Raw genomic sequence first — 14,168 nt, 5'->3', positions numbered from 1 at the left:
ACGTTTGCTCCTGGTGGGAGTGGAAGTTGGTAGAGCCACTTTCGAAAGCTCTGCAGTATCTGCTGATGGAGAACATATGCATACCCTGTGACCCAACAGTCCAGCTCGGTACTTAGACCCAACAGAAATGTGTACATGTGTCCTCCAAAGGACATGTACTAGAACGTTCACAGTAGAACCCAAAAGTCCATCAACAAGAGAATAGATAAGTAAATTGTGGTATATTTGTATAATGGAATACCACATAGTAATTAAAAAAAAGAAAAGATGAACCATGACTATTTCCAACACATGGATGAATTTTACAGACATTATGTTGAATGAAAAGAAGCCAAATATAAAAGTGTACGTACAGTATGATGCCATTTATATAAAGTTCGTAAAGAGGCTAAACCAATCTCTGACATTAGAAATCATAATAGTAGTTACCCGTGGGGGGAGAGGGGATGGATGATATAAAGGAGGGTGGAACATAAAGGAGGCTTCCAACGTGCTCCTTACTTTTTAATAATTCTTCAAGCTGTACATTTATTTGTATTCTTTTCTATGTGGATACTATATGTCAATAAAAATATTTACATAAAAAAGGAAAAGGACATCTTACAAAAAGAAAAAGGGTGTTTAAAGCAAGATTAAAGAAAGCTTTTCAGACTTCCTGGTTTACTGTGTTGTCAGAAGTGGAAGCCAGCCCAGAACCTGTGCGTGTGTAGTGTGTGTATGTTGGGGGTTGGGGGGAGTGATGAGAAGGACGTTGCTTGTTTTGATTGTTAGTTCTTTTTCATGGTTTTTGGTCTATTCAGTTTTGTGCTTATTCTGGTGGGAAATCAGTAAACAAATCATGACGTGGTAAAAGTTGGTATAGCAGAGTTCCTTGAATAAATATCCTGATGTAACATCCTGCTGTGCAATTGTTCATTTGAAAATGTTTGCGTATATATTATCTTTTACTTTGATTTGAAAAATTATGGAAAACTAGGACTATTCAGTTCATAGGTTACTGATATTTTTTGAATGGATATTTCCTGAAGCAACACAGCAGAAAAACTGAAAAAGAGAGGGCACATAACTTCAATATCTATTGGGAATGTTTTTCTAAAAACTCAATCAACATGGCTTTTATATTTTTCAAATAAAAAAAAAATAGGACAGCATAAGATCTCAAATATAAATGTGCTTACGAGGACTCTGGGACAGAATTGTTAAAATTGGAGCCCTGCACTTATGTGACCAGAAAAGCAGTTCATAGTCTAGAAAACAGCAAGGAGCATCTGGTTTAGCAAAAGTCTTTTGCTTTAAATTGCCAAATTACCATAAAAGGATTCTGCCTGCTGAAGTCAATTTCTTTCTTAATTTCACTCTGTAGATTAAATGATTAGTAAGCTAATTTTTTTTCTCTTGAAACCTAAGAGGCTGTTCTGTGGAGCAAAGTTTTGATCCTGTGATTCACATTTAAATGAAACACTCGTTGCTTTTCATTTTGAGACACTGTTGAGGTTAATCTGTATATTTGGGTTGGTGGAATTGAAATAAGATTTCTAGCTGGTAACTTCTGATTTGCTTGCTACAGGCAACTGACTTTTCCCTTGGATTTTTTTTGCTTGAGTTTATTCATTTGGACATGAGGTCATAGAGCTCTTGTCTTTACAGAATTGCCTAGAAATCTTGTGCAGGCACGGAGGGCTTGAGCCAGAAAGGAGAGATAAGTGCAATCGGACTGTGCACGATGTTGCCACTGATGACTGCAAGCATCTGCTAGAGAATCTGAGTGAGTGCCATTCTCAGCTTTGTTGTTCATCCTTCATCTGCACTACTGGGGCCTCTGGGACAATGGGAAAATATTAATGCAGCTACAGTTTTCTCATTCTCTTCATAGCCTTCTTTGAGCCCTAGCTACTACAAAAACACTTTATTGATTATAAATGTGGTGATTATTTTTTTCCACGTAGCATGGCTTTTTACAGAATTAGTTGCTATTCAAATAATCTTCTATCTTCCTTGTATTTTAGTGGCCATGGATAGTATTTAAACAATTATCGCTCTTTTCTTCTGGTTTAGATTGTCTTTCTAGACATGAGACTAGCAAAGTATGAGAAATCGTGGCTGGGTACTTCTCCATTAGCTGATTATGTGAATTGCAGCAAGTTGGTATCTCTCAACATTTGGTTGCATACTTGTCTATGAAGATAATTGATGATCCTTTGGGTCCCTTCCAGCTCTAGGATTATATGCTCATCAGCACATTTTATGAAAGGTTCACTTGGGGGTTTATGAATATGAAGTGCTAGATCATACAAAATATCATGACCTCTCATATCAAGATTATCGCTCAATCTGTCTAATCAGCCAGCTGTATCAGTAATTCGACTTTAGCTTATATTCTAATATTAAGAGACAGAAAATGAACAATAAACATGAGAAATAATTCATTATATAGTATGAGAGATGCTAATATGTGCTATGGAAAAGGCTAAGAGAGGTTGAGAATGTTAGGGTGGGTTTCAGTTTTCATAATGACGGTCAGGGTGACCTCACTGATAAGACATTTAAGCAAACACTTGAAGGAGGTCAGGAGGCCGGCTGTAGAAATCTCAAGTAAGACAGAATATCAAGTGGACAGAGGCTCTAAAGTAGAAGCAGCATACCTGTTGTGTCTGAGGAACTACAGGGAGGCCAGAATGACTGAGTTAGAATGAGGAAAAGGGAGAGAAGTAGAACAACAGGTCAGAGAAGTTACAAGATGGGGTGGGGGTGGAGGCCCGATCTTGTTGGAACTTGTAGGCCATCTCAGGGACCTAAATTAGCCATTTCAGTGTTTGAGGTTAGGAGTGACAGGATCTGGTGTACATTTTAATAATATCTCTGCCTGCTTTGTTGAGAATGGACTATAGGAAGTCACAGGTAGAATCAGGGAGACTCGTTAGGCCATTAATGTGGTATTTCAGGTGAGAGACACTAATAACAGCTCAATCTAGGATTATAGCAGATGAGGAAATGAGAAGTGGTTAGGTTCTGGATACAGCTGAAGGTAGAGCCAACAGAACTTCCTGGTGGATTGAACGTGAAGTAGGAGAGAGAGGATTCATGGATAACTCCGAGGTATTCAGCCTGGACAACTGGTAGGATGGAGTTGCCGTCATCTGTCAAGGGGAAGGCTGTGGGTGAAGCAGATTTTGCTAATGAAGATCAGGAGTTCAGTTTTGGATCTATGAATTTGAGATGTCTGTTAGGATATCTCTGTGGAGATGTCACGTCAGCAGGAATTCCAGAGAAGAGTATGAGATGGATATATAAATCTGAGAGTCAGCAGTCTATAGATGATATTTAAAGTCATGAGACTGGATGAGATCACTAAGGAAGTGAATACAGATAGAAAAAATAAGAGAATTGACCCTTGCAACTCTCTATCATTAAGAAATCTGGAAAAAGTGGAGGGACCAGCAAAGGAACAACATTGAAGAGTGACCGATGAGGTGTGAAGAAATCCAGTAGGAGTACATCAGAGAGCAGAGAGAGATCAGTTGTGTCAGATGCTATTGATAAGTAGGATGAGGACTGAGAAGTGACAACCAGAAATAAAATAATCCTGTAGTTGGTCAGTTAATGGAAAAAGTCAGTTTAAGAAGTAGATCATTGGGCCTGCCCCGTGGCTTAGCAGTTAAGTGCGCACACTCTGCTACTGGCGGCCCAGGTTCGGATCCCAGGTGTGCACCGACGCACTGCTTCTCCGGCCATGCTGAGGCGGCGTCCCACATACAGCAACTAGAAGGACGTGCAGCTATGACACACAACTATCTTCCGGGGGTTTGGGGGAAAAAAAGGAGGAGGATTGGCAATAGATGTTAGCTCAGAGCCGGTCTTCCTCAGCAAAAAGAGGAGGATTAGCACGGATGTTAGCTCAGGGCTGATCTTCCTCACAAAAAAAAAAAAAAGAAAAGAAGTAGATCATAAAACTACACATTTTTAAACCTTAAATTTAAAACACACAAAGTAATTTTTTGTTCAACTTTTAGGTTGATGATTGAAGTTCCACGTATTCTTGTTTGAACAAACCACACCTTTAATACTTCATCTATGATTTCTAGTGTTTGAAGACTTAAACATATTTATGAAGCAAACTAAAGGCAGTATCTGTCTAGAGATAATTAGATTTTTTCTAGTTTTGTGTACTTGTCTCATCCATACCTAATTAGATGACTTTTTTTATCACCTCCTTTGTTCAGTGTCTCTAAAGTGTTCAACTTAGTTTTCATAGGAGTAGTAACTCGTTTCATCAGTTTATGGAATATTTATTAATTATAGTAATGAGTTCAACAGACATAGAAGATAGGGAAATAAACACAAGTGACTGTTGGTAAGCATATAATTCAATTCATGAGAACAGAAATATATAGGGTGCTGCCCATCTCAGTGGGGCCTTAGTCAGTTGGTGTCACAGAGAAATTGAAGAGATCATTTAAGAAGCTTCTGCACCGTTTACCCTTTATCAAATACTTACTGGTACTTATCATATAACAGAGTTGTGAGTTAATTTATTCTTTCCAAACATGAGTTAATTTATTCTTTATAACAACTCAATTGCACATTCTTTCCATTTTATAGAAGAAATTGGAGTATAGAGACATTGAGGCAATTTAACAAGTACACACAGCTAGTAGAAGCCTGATCCTGAGGCTTGGACCAACGTCTGTACGAGTCTAAAGCCACTGTCCTAAGCACACTGACCTGTACAACTATAACCTGCCTTATTCATGATGGTATCAATGAAGGTGAGGAAAAAGGGCAATATAGAGAATTCAGGGTCAAGAGAAAGCTTTAGTTTTCTCAGTTTTCTTTTTTTTAAGAACTTTAGAATCTTGCTGAAGGGGAAGAGTGAATGAAGTAGAAAAGGCCAAAGATACAAGGAAAGGTAAACAGTTCAAGCAACGTTGTTCCTAAGAGACTGGGGGACCAAAGTTTACTCTAGTAGAACATTCAATTAATGTTATTTAAAGAAATATGGTAGCTTCCCTTTGCTTTGCTTTGTTTTTAAAATGTTAATATCGGCTTATTTGCTGTTTTTTCTATCAGGATTTCTTTTTCCTAATTCTTTTATTCTTCCAACAGATGCTCTTAAAATACCCTTAAGGATTTCAGTGGGTGAGGTTCAACCAGGCAACTATGGTCCTGATGACTTTGAATGTGAAAACACAATATGTGCTTTAAATATCCGCAAACAGACATCATGGGATGATTTCTCAAAAGCAGTGAGTCAAGCTCTGACAAATCATTTCCAAGCAATCTCTTCTGATGGGTGGTGGAGTCTGGAAGACGTGACGTTTAATAGCACCACTGACTCCAGCATTGGCCTCGGTGCAAGCAGTGTGCGATCCATCACACTAGGTATCAGCAGTCGTGCAATGGAGAGAAAGTTAAATGTTGGGGTTTATTTATGTTTATGGGCTCAATAACCTGATACTTAGTTCATTGATTAAATATATTGAAAGCTCACTTGTGGCAGCTGCTGGTGCTGAAGACCTTGAGTATTCACAATGTAGCCATTACATAATGTTGTCTGTTCGTATAAAAATGCTTTTATGCCTCAATGCTTAGAGAGTAAGGAACATAAAAGCCCTTGATGAGGCTTTATGATTGCACTTGCTATTTTGATAAGTGCAAGAAACTAACCACATTGCAGCTGCTTGCTGATGCACAAGTTCTGAACACAGCTCCAAATTTGTACTCGGGCTATGCCAGGGATGCAGTACATTAACACCTTACCTCCAGGACGGGAGTCCCAATGAAGTCTAGAGTTGGAAGAAGCACATTAATGAGAATACAATCAAAGCTCCCACATGGGATGAGTCAGGTGATAACTGGTTATTTCTGTTTGCTAGGCATTATGAAACAGACTCCAAAGAACTTTTAAGATTGCATAATTAGTGCTCTATAAATGTGAGTTGTCCCTGGTTAGTTTCTTTCCTCTTAAACCAGGAGAACTAACATCTATGCGGAGTCTGCTGCTATGCCAGAACCATGCTGGGTGCTTTATATACGGGACCTCAGCAAGTCCTTACAACAGGCTCATCTCACAGATAACTAAACAAGTTATAAGATGACCTGCCTGAGGTCACGCAGCTAAGGAGCAAAGCAATCAGGATTCAAATGCTAGTCTGCCTGATAGGAAAGCCTTTATATTTTCAGCAGCACCATGTTGTAAAAGAAAGGTCAAGGCTGAGGGAAGAGCCAGCGAGTTTCACCATGTTATTAATGTATCAGCTTGTTATATCAGGACATGTTTTATTCTGTTCACTCACATATGCTAAAACACTTTCAAAACATATATTACCACTAGTGTTTAAACCAAATTATTCATAATAGCTTAATTTTATGTCTCTGTGGCATGATCATTAAAATAATTGTAATTATTACAGAAGAATTAGCATATAATTAAATAATTGCATTAAGAAAATCAGTCATAAATGATTGTTGGGAACACATTTTGCCCACACAGCAGAGTGTTACTCAGGTGTGGTTCTGCCCAGGGGTCTGATAAATAAAGTCAGCACAACCATGTTTTAAAGGAAATGCTCCTCTACCGTCAGCCCTCATCCAGGTAATCTGGAAACTGGCGAAAGCAAATAGATATTCTTCACCATCGGATAGATTTACCTCTGTGAGCAAAGGAGGCTAAGCCTTGATGGTTCCAATGTTCATGCTTGTCACTGGGGTGCAGAGCACCCTAGTAGCATTTCAGATCTAAAAATCTTTGAGTTTTTGGGTAAAGGGCTTAGTTTAGTGCCTTGCTGTAGCCACTTGATAATTGGTAACTATAACATAATTGTTATTAACGTTATGTATATAAGTGATTTTACTGTATTACTTTAACCTAAGCTAAGTTAAAGGGACCCAGGCCAACAGAAAAGCAGAGAGTTATGGGTGGGGTATGCAGAGTATGCGTGTGTGTTGGGGGCGTGCTGAAATAGGTATTTAAGAATTGATCTGTGGAAGGGAAGAGATGGAAACAAGTACTTAATGACTAATCCCTCCCTCAAGTAGACATCTGTGAAGTGGGGCCCTTTGTGAGCAAGAGTGAGCAGAGGGCCCAGACTGTGAAGAAGGCTTGCTTTATTCTAAACCCCCGAAGTTACCTGTTTTTTCTGGAATCTAAAAATTTGTTGGAAAGGGAGGCAGGGACCAGATCATAAAGGACCTGTTATCTCATCCAGAGTGCTTCGACTTGGTGAAGCGAGCACTGGAAGAACCATGAAAGGTTGTGATCAGCTGTGCTCTTGAAAACTTAACCCGAGAAATATTTAGTTGTAATTTCATTCTCTAGATTTCTCTCTTAATCTCTCCTAAGGACTGCTTTGGAGAAGCCCGTAGTTTGAAGGTCTTCCTGTTGACCTTCTGTGTATGCCTTTGACAGTTTAAGCTCTGGACTCCTTAGGATTTTCACAGAGGAAATCATACACTGACCCTCATGAAAATTTACTTTTAAGCTTCTCTTGACACTTTATTTCATTTTTTTGAACTAGGAGACGTGCCGTGGTCAGCAGGTCAGAGTTTCACCCAGTCCCCGTGGGACTTCATGAGGAAAAATAAAGCAGAGCAGATCACTGTGCTTTTGTCAGGTAAAGATATTCCAGACTGAGGTAACGTTGACAAAGGGTTTGCTTCATGATTGTTTTGTGGTACCGGTTCTTAAATCTGCATGTTTTTGTCCTGTGTTCTCTAGTCATGCACGTGTGACTACTAAGTAATTAGATGTTTTTTGAAACGTTCGATTAAGGAAAGGAAAAGTTGAAAGCCATGTTTCTGACACCTGTGGTGACGTCTGTCCTGACCATTGATTGCTGCGATTCTGACTGCGTCTCTCGTTAGGGACAAACCAGAGGCCAAACTTAGTGTTGATGAAAGAGTGACAGATACCATGTTAAGAGAAATGTCTTTTGTTACTGTCAAGTACAGTGTATGTTTTATATGACTATTATAATGGGACAAGTTCATGGTTCATGAGCACCTACTGTGTGCTAGGCCCTGTTGTTGACAGCACATTGCAAGTATAAATTCATTCAATCCTCGGAACAACCCGGAGGGTAAACAACCTCTGTTTACCCTCATTTTATATACAAGGAAGTTAAGGCTCAGAGATTGATTTTCTTATCTAAGGTCGTACAGCTGGTAAGTGATATAGGAATTCTCAATTTATCAGCCCTTAACTCTAAAAGGCTACTGATTTCATCACGTGTTTCCCATACTTCGGAATGGAGTCTTTAAAAATTCAGTTTCAGCTAATCAAGTTTTATTGTATTGTTTGAACTGTACTTACTGAAGCTCAGGGGGGAAAAAAAGTGTGAGACCATTCCAGAAAATTTCTTTAGGCCCAAACAGTGTTTTGAGAGAATGGCAGAATTGGAAGGGGGGTTGGGAAATAGGCCTAAAGGGAGACCCCAGACCTGTGCATTAATGCTGGCCAAGGCTGGAACTTGCTGAAGATTGGGATTATCTCTGATAACATTTGCTTATAAACAGTAAAATATTGAATCCAGCTATCAGAGCAGATACCAGCTACAGTGTTGGAGCGGGGATCTGGAGACCTGGCTGTGATTGATGGGAGCTGAGCTTCCCGGGGGGAGGAAGGGGCAGCTGGGGAGTGGCTGTTTACCAGCCGGTACAAAGTGTTAGAATATTTTCACAATGGTCGAGGCACACTGGTGCGTCTTGGCCAAATGTCAGCTTTGCCTACATAAGTCAACAGATATGTTGTATCTTTTATGATAGATTCTATTGTGTTTTGATCATTTCTATTTAACAAGGAAGAGCCAATTTTCCTTCGGTGTATTTTTTTCTTACAGGTCCTCAAGAAGGCTGCCTCTGTAGTGTGACTTACGCCTCTATGATCCCTCTTCAGATGCTGCAGAACTACCTCAGGCTGGTAGGTGGATGCTGTTGAGTAGTGTTATAACTCCCATCCCTGACGCTGGAATATTGGGTAGCCCATTTTTATGTTTGGAAGAGTGTGAGCCCCCACTCACCCTGTGCCCTGTGCTCTGACCCCATGACCTTCCTCAACAGCCCCCTCCCTGGAAGACTGCTGGTCACTTAGTTATGGATTTCTGTCACAGTCATCCAGGTGTCCATTGCCTGGACCCAGAGACTACGTGTGACTTATGTTTTAATTTGGGCAGGATGAGGTTGTCTTCCCCTTAAATGGACTTAACATCAAATAACTGATCAATATGGAAAAGCACAGCTATAAATATCAAGATACCTCGCTATAAACTTTTATAATTTAAAATTAAGTAAATACGTTAGCATTAGTTAGAATATTCATTTGGCCACTTTAATAGGAACCAAACAGTTATAGCTTAAACAGGATAGAAGTCTATTTTTCTCCAACGTATAAGTCCTAGCAGCTGAGAGATCCAGGGAGACCTGCAGGGTCTCAGCACCTTCTCTCTCAGTCTGCCACCATGGCCTGGGGTGTTGTTTGTGTGGGCTTGGTCAAAGAGTCACCTCTCCCACACCCAGGTTCTAGCCTGAGGGAAGAGAGCCTGGAGGGCAAACCCCTTTCTTTCAGAGGAGTTGCACACGTCATTCCTGCCCATATCCCATTGACCAGAATTTAGATGTTCATGCCCAGCTGGGAAATGTGATGTTTTGCTGAACAACCATGTGCCCAGCTAATACTAGGCTAATTAATACTAGTAGTAATACTGTTACTAAAAGGAAGAAAGGGAGTATGATTATCAAGAGAAAGTAGCAAATTCTGGATACAAAATGGATAAATGTAATGCTTTGCATTTGTCCAGTATAGTCATGCACCACATGACGATGTTTTGGTCAATGACAAACCACATATACGATGGTGGCCCCATAAGATTGGTACCATATGGCCTAGGTTTGTTGTAGGCTATACCATCTAGGTTTGTGTAAGTACACTCTGTGATGTTTGCACAATGACGAAATTGCCTAAGGACACATTTCTCAGAATGTACTCGCTTTGTTAAGCGACACATGACTGTACTTATTACATGCCAGGCACTGTGCAAAGTGCTTATACACATCTTATTTATTTACTCCCCAAAACGTCCCTATGAGGTAGATAATGTCACCTATTTTACAGATGAGGAAACTGAAGCAGAGGTAAAACAGCTACAAGGCCTCATAGCTAGGGAGTGATGAAGCCAGGATTGTGCAGGATTGATACACATGTGTCTGTGTGTATGAGAGCTATCTAAAACTAATATTGATGCTATAAAACATTAAATAAACAATCATTTTGCTTGCTGCCTTATTTTGGAAAGCCTTTTAAAAAAATGAATGGGCTTGACTGTGACCCTTTACAAAAGTTGTTTCATTAACTGTGAATTGATGTCTTTGTTCCTGATGAAAAGACCATTCCATTGATTTTCTAGCTAGGCTCAGAGCTGAGACTGACCTTTGTAAAATCAGCCACAAAAGCACAAAACATTCAAAGGCCTTACAATTTAGAAGAGATGGTGTCTTCTAAATCTGATACTTTCACTTTTTTCCTTTGTTATTTGCTCTCCTCTCCCTAATACATCAAAGTAAGCCTGAGGTTACATATAAAGAGATTTGCTTAAGTGAAGGGTGAAGTTGTGTGACTAACTGGTTTTCAGGAATGAGAGCCTCAGGCTGTCGGTAGAGTCAGCTCATAGAACCTCTTCCTTCTTTTCCGTCTCCCTTCCTAGCTTCTCTGTACCAGGCAGAGTTCCGGCTCACTGCTTTGCATTCACCTCATTAGACGGTAACGTGAACAGAAAGGCAATGGCAATGAATTACAACTGCACATTAGCCTTGACTGAGTAAATCGGTCAAAGGAAATGTCTTCTAGTCACATTATATATAGAATATTCCAAGTACACTTAGGTGTGCCTCCTAATGAATGCATAAAACATAGTTTGACTAACAATGACTAGCAAACCAGAGACTAGAATAACAATGTTGTTAGTTCTATTCTCAATTAAATGAGTGTACACAAAGGGCTTTTTTACTCCAACAATTAACTCTTGGATGAAGATAATAAAAATTTATCACTCATTTTAGCAATCACTTCAAAACTTAAAGTGACTGAGGCAATAATATATTATAACGGTTGTCAGTGTTTCTTCTTCAGTGTAAGATTATAAACCCCTTAAGGAATTAGACCATGTGTTATGCATTTTTGTATCCTGTTTAGTTATTTAATTCAGTTGTTTGACAACTATTTATTGAGAGCCTCCTTACCAGGAGGCGATGTTTTAGAAACTTATGATATAGCTGTGTATAACACGCATTCCCTCAATGCATGGAGCTTACATTCTAGTAGGGGAAGACAGGTAAAAAGCAAATTAATAAATACATGTGAAATGTGATGGCTAGCACTCATTACAAGTAGAAAGAAAAATAAAGCAGATAAGGAGATAAAGAGCTAGTGGAAGGGGTGACAGAAAGAGCTTTTGGATGGAGTTGATAGGAAAGACCTTTCTATAGTGACATGTAAACAAGAAACCAAATGAAGTGAAGGCAGGAACCTTATGGAGGGTGTTTGAAGCAGAGGGAACAGCAGGTACAAAAGTGTCTAGACTGGCGATGAGGTCTGGAGGTGACCAGAAGCTAGATCATGCAGGACTATGGCAAGGACTTTGTGTTTTATTACAAGTGTGATAGGAAGTTACTGGTAGGATTTAAGACAGAGAGTGACATATCTGCCCAATGCCGCAGTAACTGTGGGCACACTGATGTATCTTTGAATTGTTGAAAAATCTGTGTTATAGATATGCAAACCTAGTAATATTTGAATTTTACGGAGTATTTATTATATACCAAGCTCTGTTCTAAGTATGTAAATTGTCTCATTTAATTATTCTATGAGGTAGGTGCTTATACCAGTTACTCCCATTTTACAGGGGAATAAATAAGGGAATAAATAAATAAGACTCAAAGTAATTTGCCCAGGGTCCTCAACGAGTAAGTGGTGGAAGCTAAGGAGTTGAACCTAGGCTATCTTCCATTCTCATGCGTGTAATTATACTTTATACTACACTACTGCTCCACATAATGACGTTTCAGTCAATGATGGACCGCATGTACGACAGTGGTCCCATAAGATTAGTACCATATAGGCCGGCCCCGTGGCTTAGCCATTAAGTGTGCGCGCTCCACTGCTGGCGGCCCGGGTTCGGGCCCCGGGCGCACACCGACACACCACTTCTCCAGCCATGCTGAGGCCGCGTCCCACATACAGCAACTAGAGGGATGTGCAGCTATGACATACAACTATCTACTGGGGCTTTGGGGGAAAAATAAATAAATAAAATTATAAAAAAAAAGATTAGTATTGTATAGCCTAGGTGTGTAGTAGGCTATGCCATCTAAGTTTGTGTAAGTATACTTGGTGATGTTCGCACAACAACAAAATCTCCTAACAACACATTTCTCAGAACATATCCCTGTTGTTAAGTGACGCATGACTGTAGTTATTAACCTATTGGTTAAGAAAGAATTGCAGTAATCAGTTTTTGTGATTATAACCAAAAATGTATTTTATAAAATGCATATATTAAAGCCCTCATGCAGAAATCTATATGGAGTAAAGATTTTAAATCAGGCTTTTTGTTTCTGTTTGTTTTAATGATGTTGTTTTCAAATACTTTCATTGAATAGTTAAAATAATACAGGTAAATTTTAAATCTCCGTCCTTGAGTTAATAAGGAAACATTTAATTTAATTGAGTTTTGAATCACTAATAATTTATCATAGTTGAACTTTGTGCATTAACTCAAACTTTTTTCTTAGCCAGTTGCCATTTTTATTAGCTTATTTGCAACCTTGTATTTTAATACTTTAAATGACTATGAATAATTCTTATATTAGAAAAATACTTGAATAGATCATCCTAATCTGAACCCTACTTTAAAATATAGGACTCTGAATTCCCTAGGACATAACTCTTGAGATTCCATCGGCCGTTAGATATGTGCCATGCTGATCATCAAGAATCATGACTACGAGAATCTACTTATTCTTCATACATTCCAAAATAAATTGACTACATTCCCATACAAATAATGTTGTAAACGATGGTTAGGTATCTAAACATGCCCCCAAAACTCCATCAGTCCCTTTAGCAGATGACTAGTTCTAGCCTGATCTTTTTCAGTGCATGGGGGAGTAAGGCTGGCTAAAGTCCTAGTGGAAGGAGGAAGCTGGTTCCTGGTATGATGAAGAGGTGGCTCCAACACCAATGGATCCTTTTGCTTCCATGGCAATAGTGGAAGAAGATTCTGGGCAGTAGGGCAGGTAGGGCAGTAGGGCAAGCAACCCAGAGGAGGTCTGGAGCAGGAAGAGTTCATGAGTGCTAGAGCCCAGATGACAAAGGAGCAGTTATGTCCAAGAGTCATGTCTTATAGTTGTTTTTTTTTAAATAGCTACAATACACAAATTAGTATGTCTGTGTTAATAAGTGAGGGCCTATCTTTATTTGAAGTTAGTCACCAAGTCTGATTTTGGGTTTTACAGTTTTAGTAAGCTAATTTTTAAAAACGGCTGGCACAGTGGCACGTTGGTTAAGTTCGCACACTCAGCTTCGGTGGCCCAGGGTTCACAGGTTCAGATCCCGGGCATGGACCTACTCACTGCTTATCAAGCCATGCTGTGCCAGGCGTCCCACATATAAAGCAGAGGAAGATGGGCATGGATGTTAGCCCAGGGCCAATCTTCCTTAGCAAAAAGAGGAGGATTGGCAACAGATGTTAGCTCAGGGCCAAGCTTCCTCACACACACACACACACACACACAAACACACACACAAACACATATAGTGTGTGTCTCTCTGTGTGTGAACTATCATTTCTCTTGAATTCTGATTGTTCTCTTATACTTATTCTATAAAGAGGGACCTCAGCAGATGGTTAAAACCCTCTCTAACAATGAAGGACTCCAGTTTTTTGTATCCGTAATGCTGAATGTGCCAGTAGTGTTTGGGAGGATTTTATATGAATAAATTGACAGTAACTGTGTTGTTTGTGGTTCTAAAGTCGTAAATAAATTAGTTCTTTAAAATTGAGCGTCAGAAGAGGTCGGAACGAAAGTCCTAGCTATAAAGCTTGACACTTTAAGCTATAGCCATCCCCATTTTATTGGCCCTTTCATTCTTTTTTGAGTTCAGCATCTCAGCATGACCT

At 39.4% G+C, this 14,168-nt stretch overlaps 1 protein-coding gene across 5 annotated transcripts in view; it reads left to right on the top strand.

Annotated features, from left to right (window-relative positions):
• CTTNBP2 (cortactin binding protein 2) overlaps nt 1–14,168 on the top strand; it is a 151,767-nt gene that overhangs the window by 103,434 nt on the left and 34,165 nt on the right. For all 5 annotated transcript variants that reach the window (XM_058528923.1, XM_058528953.1, XM_058528940.1 and 2 more), the window contains 4 exons: nt 1,648–1,765; nt 5,104–5,379; nt 7,515–7,610; nt 8,835–8,914. In XM_058528923.1, coding sequence (XP_058384906.1) covers nt 1,648–1,765; nt 5,104–5,379; nt 7,515–7,610; nt 8,835–8,914 — 570 coding nt within the window. The remainder of the gene's footprint in view (nt 1–1,647; nt 1,766–5,103; nt 5,380–7,514; nt 7,611–8,834; nt 8,915–14,168) is intronic.

Source organism: Diceros bicornis, chromosome 3 (genome assembly GCF_020826845.1).
Source record: "Diceros bicornis minor isolate mBicDic1 chromosome 3, mDicBic1.mat.cur, whole genome shotgun sequence".
Classification (NCBI taxonomy): domain Eukaryota; kingdom Metazoa; phylum Chordata; class Mammalia; order Perissodactyla; family Rhinocerotidae; genus Diceros; species Diceros bicornis.
The sequence above is the reverse complement of the archived record's forward strand: the minus strand, read 5'-3'. Positions and strand labels throughout refer to the sequence as shown.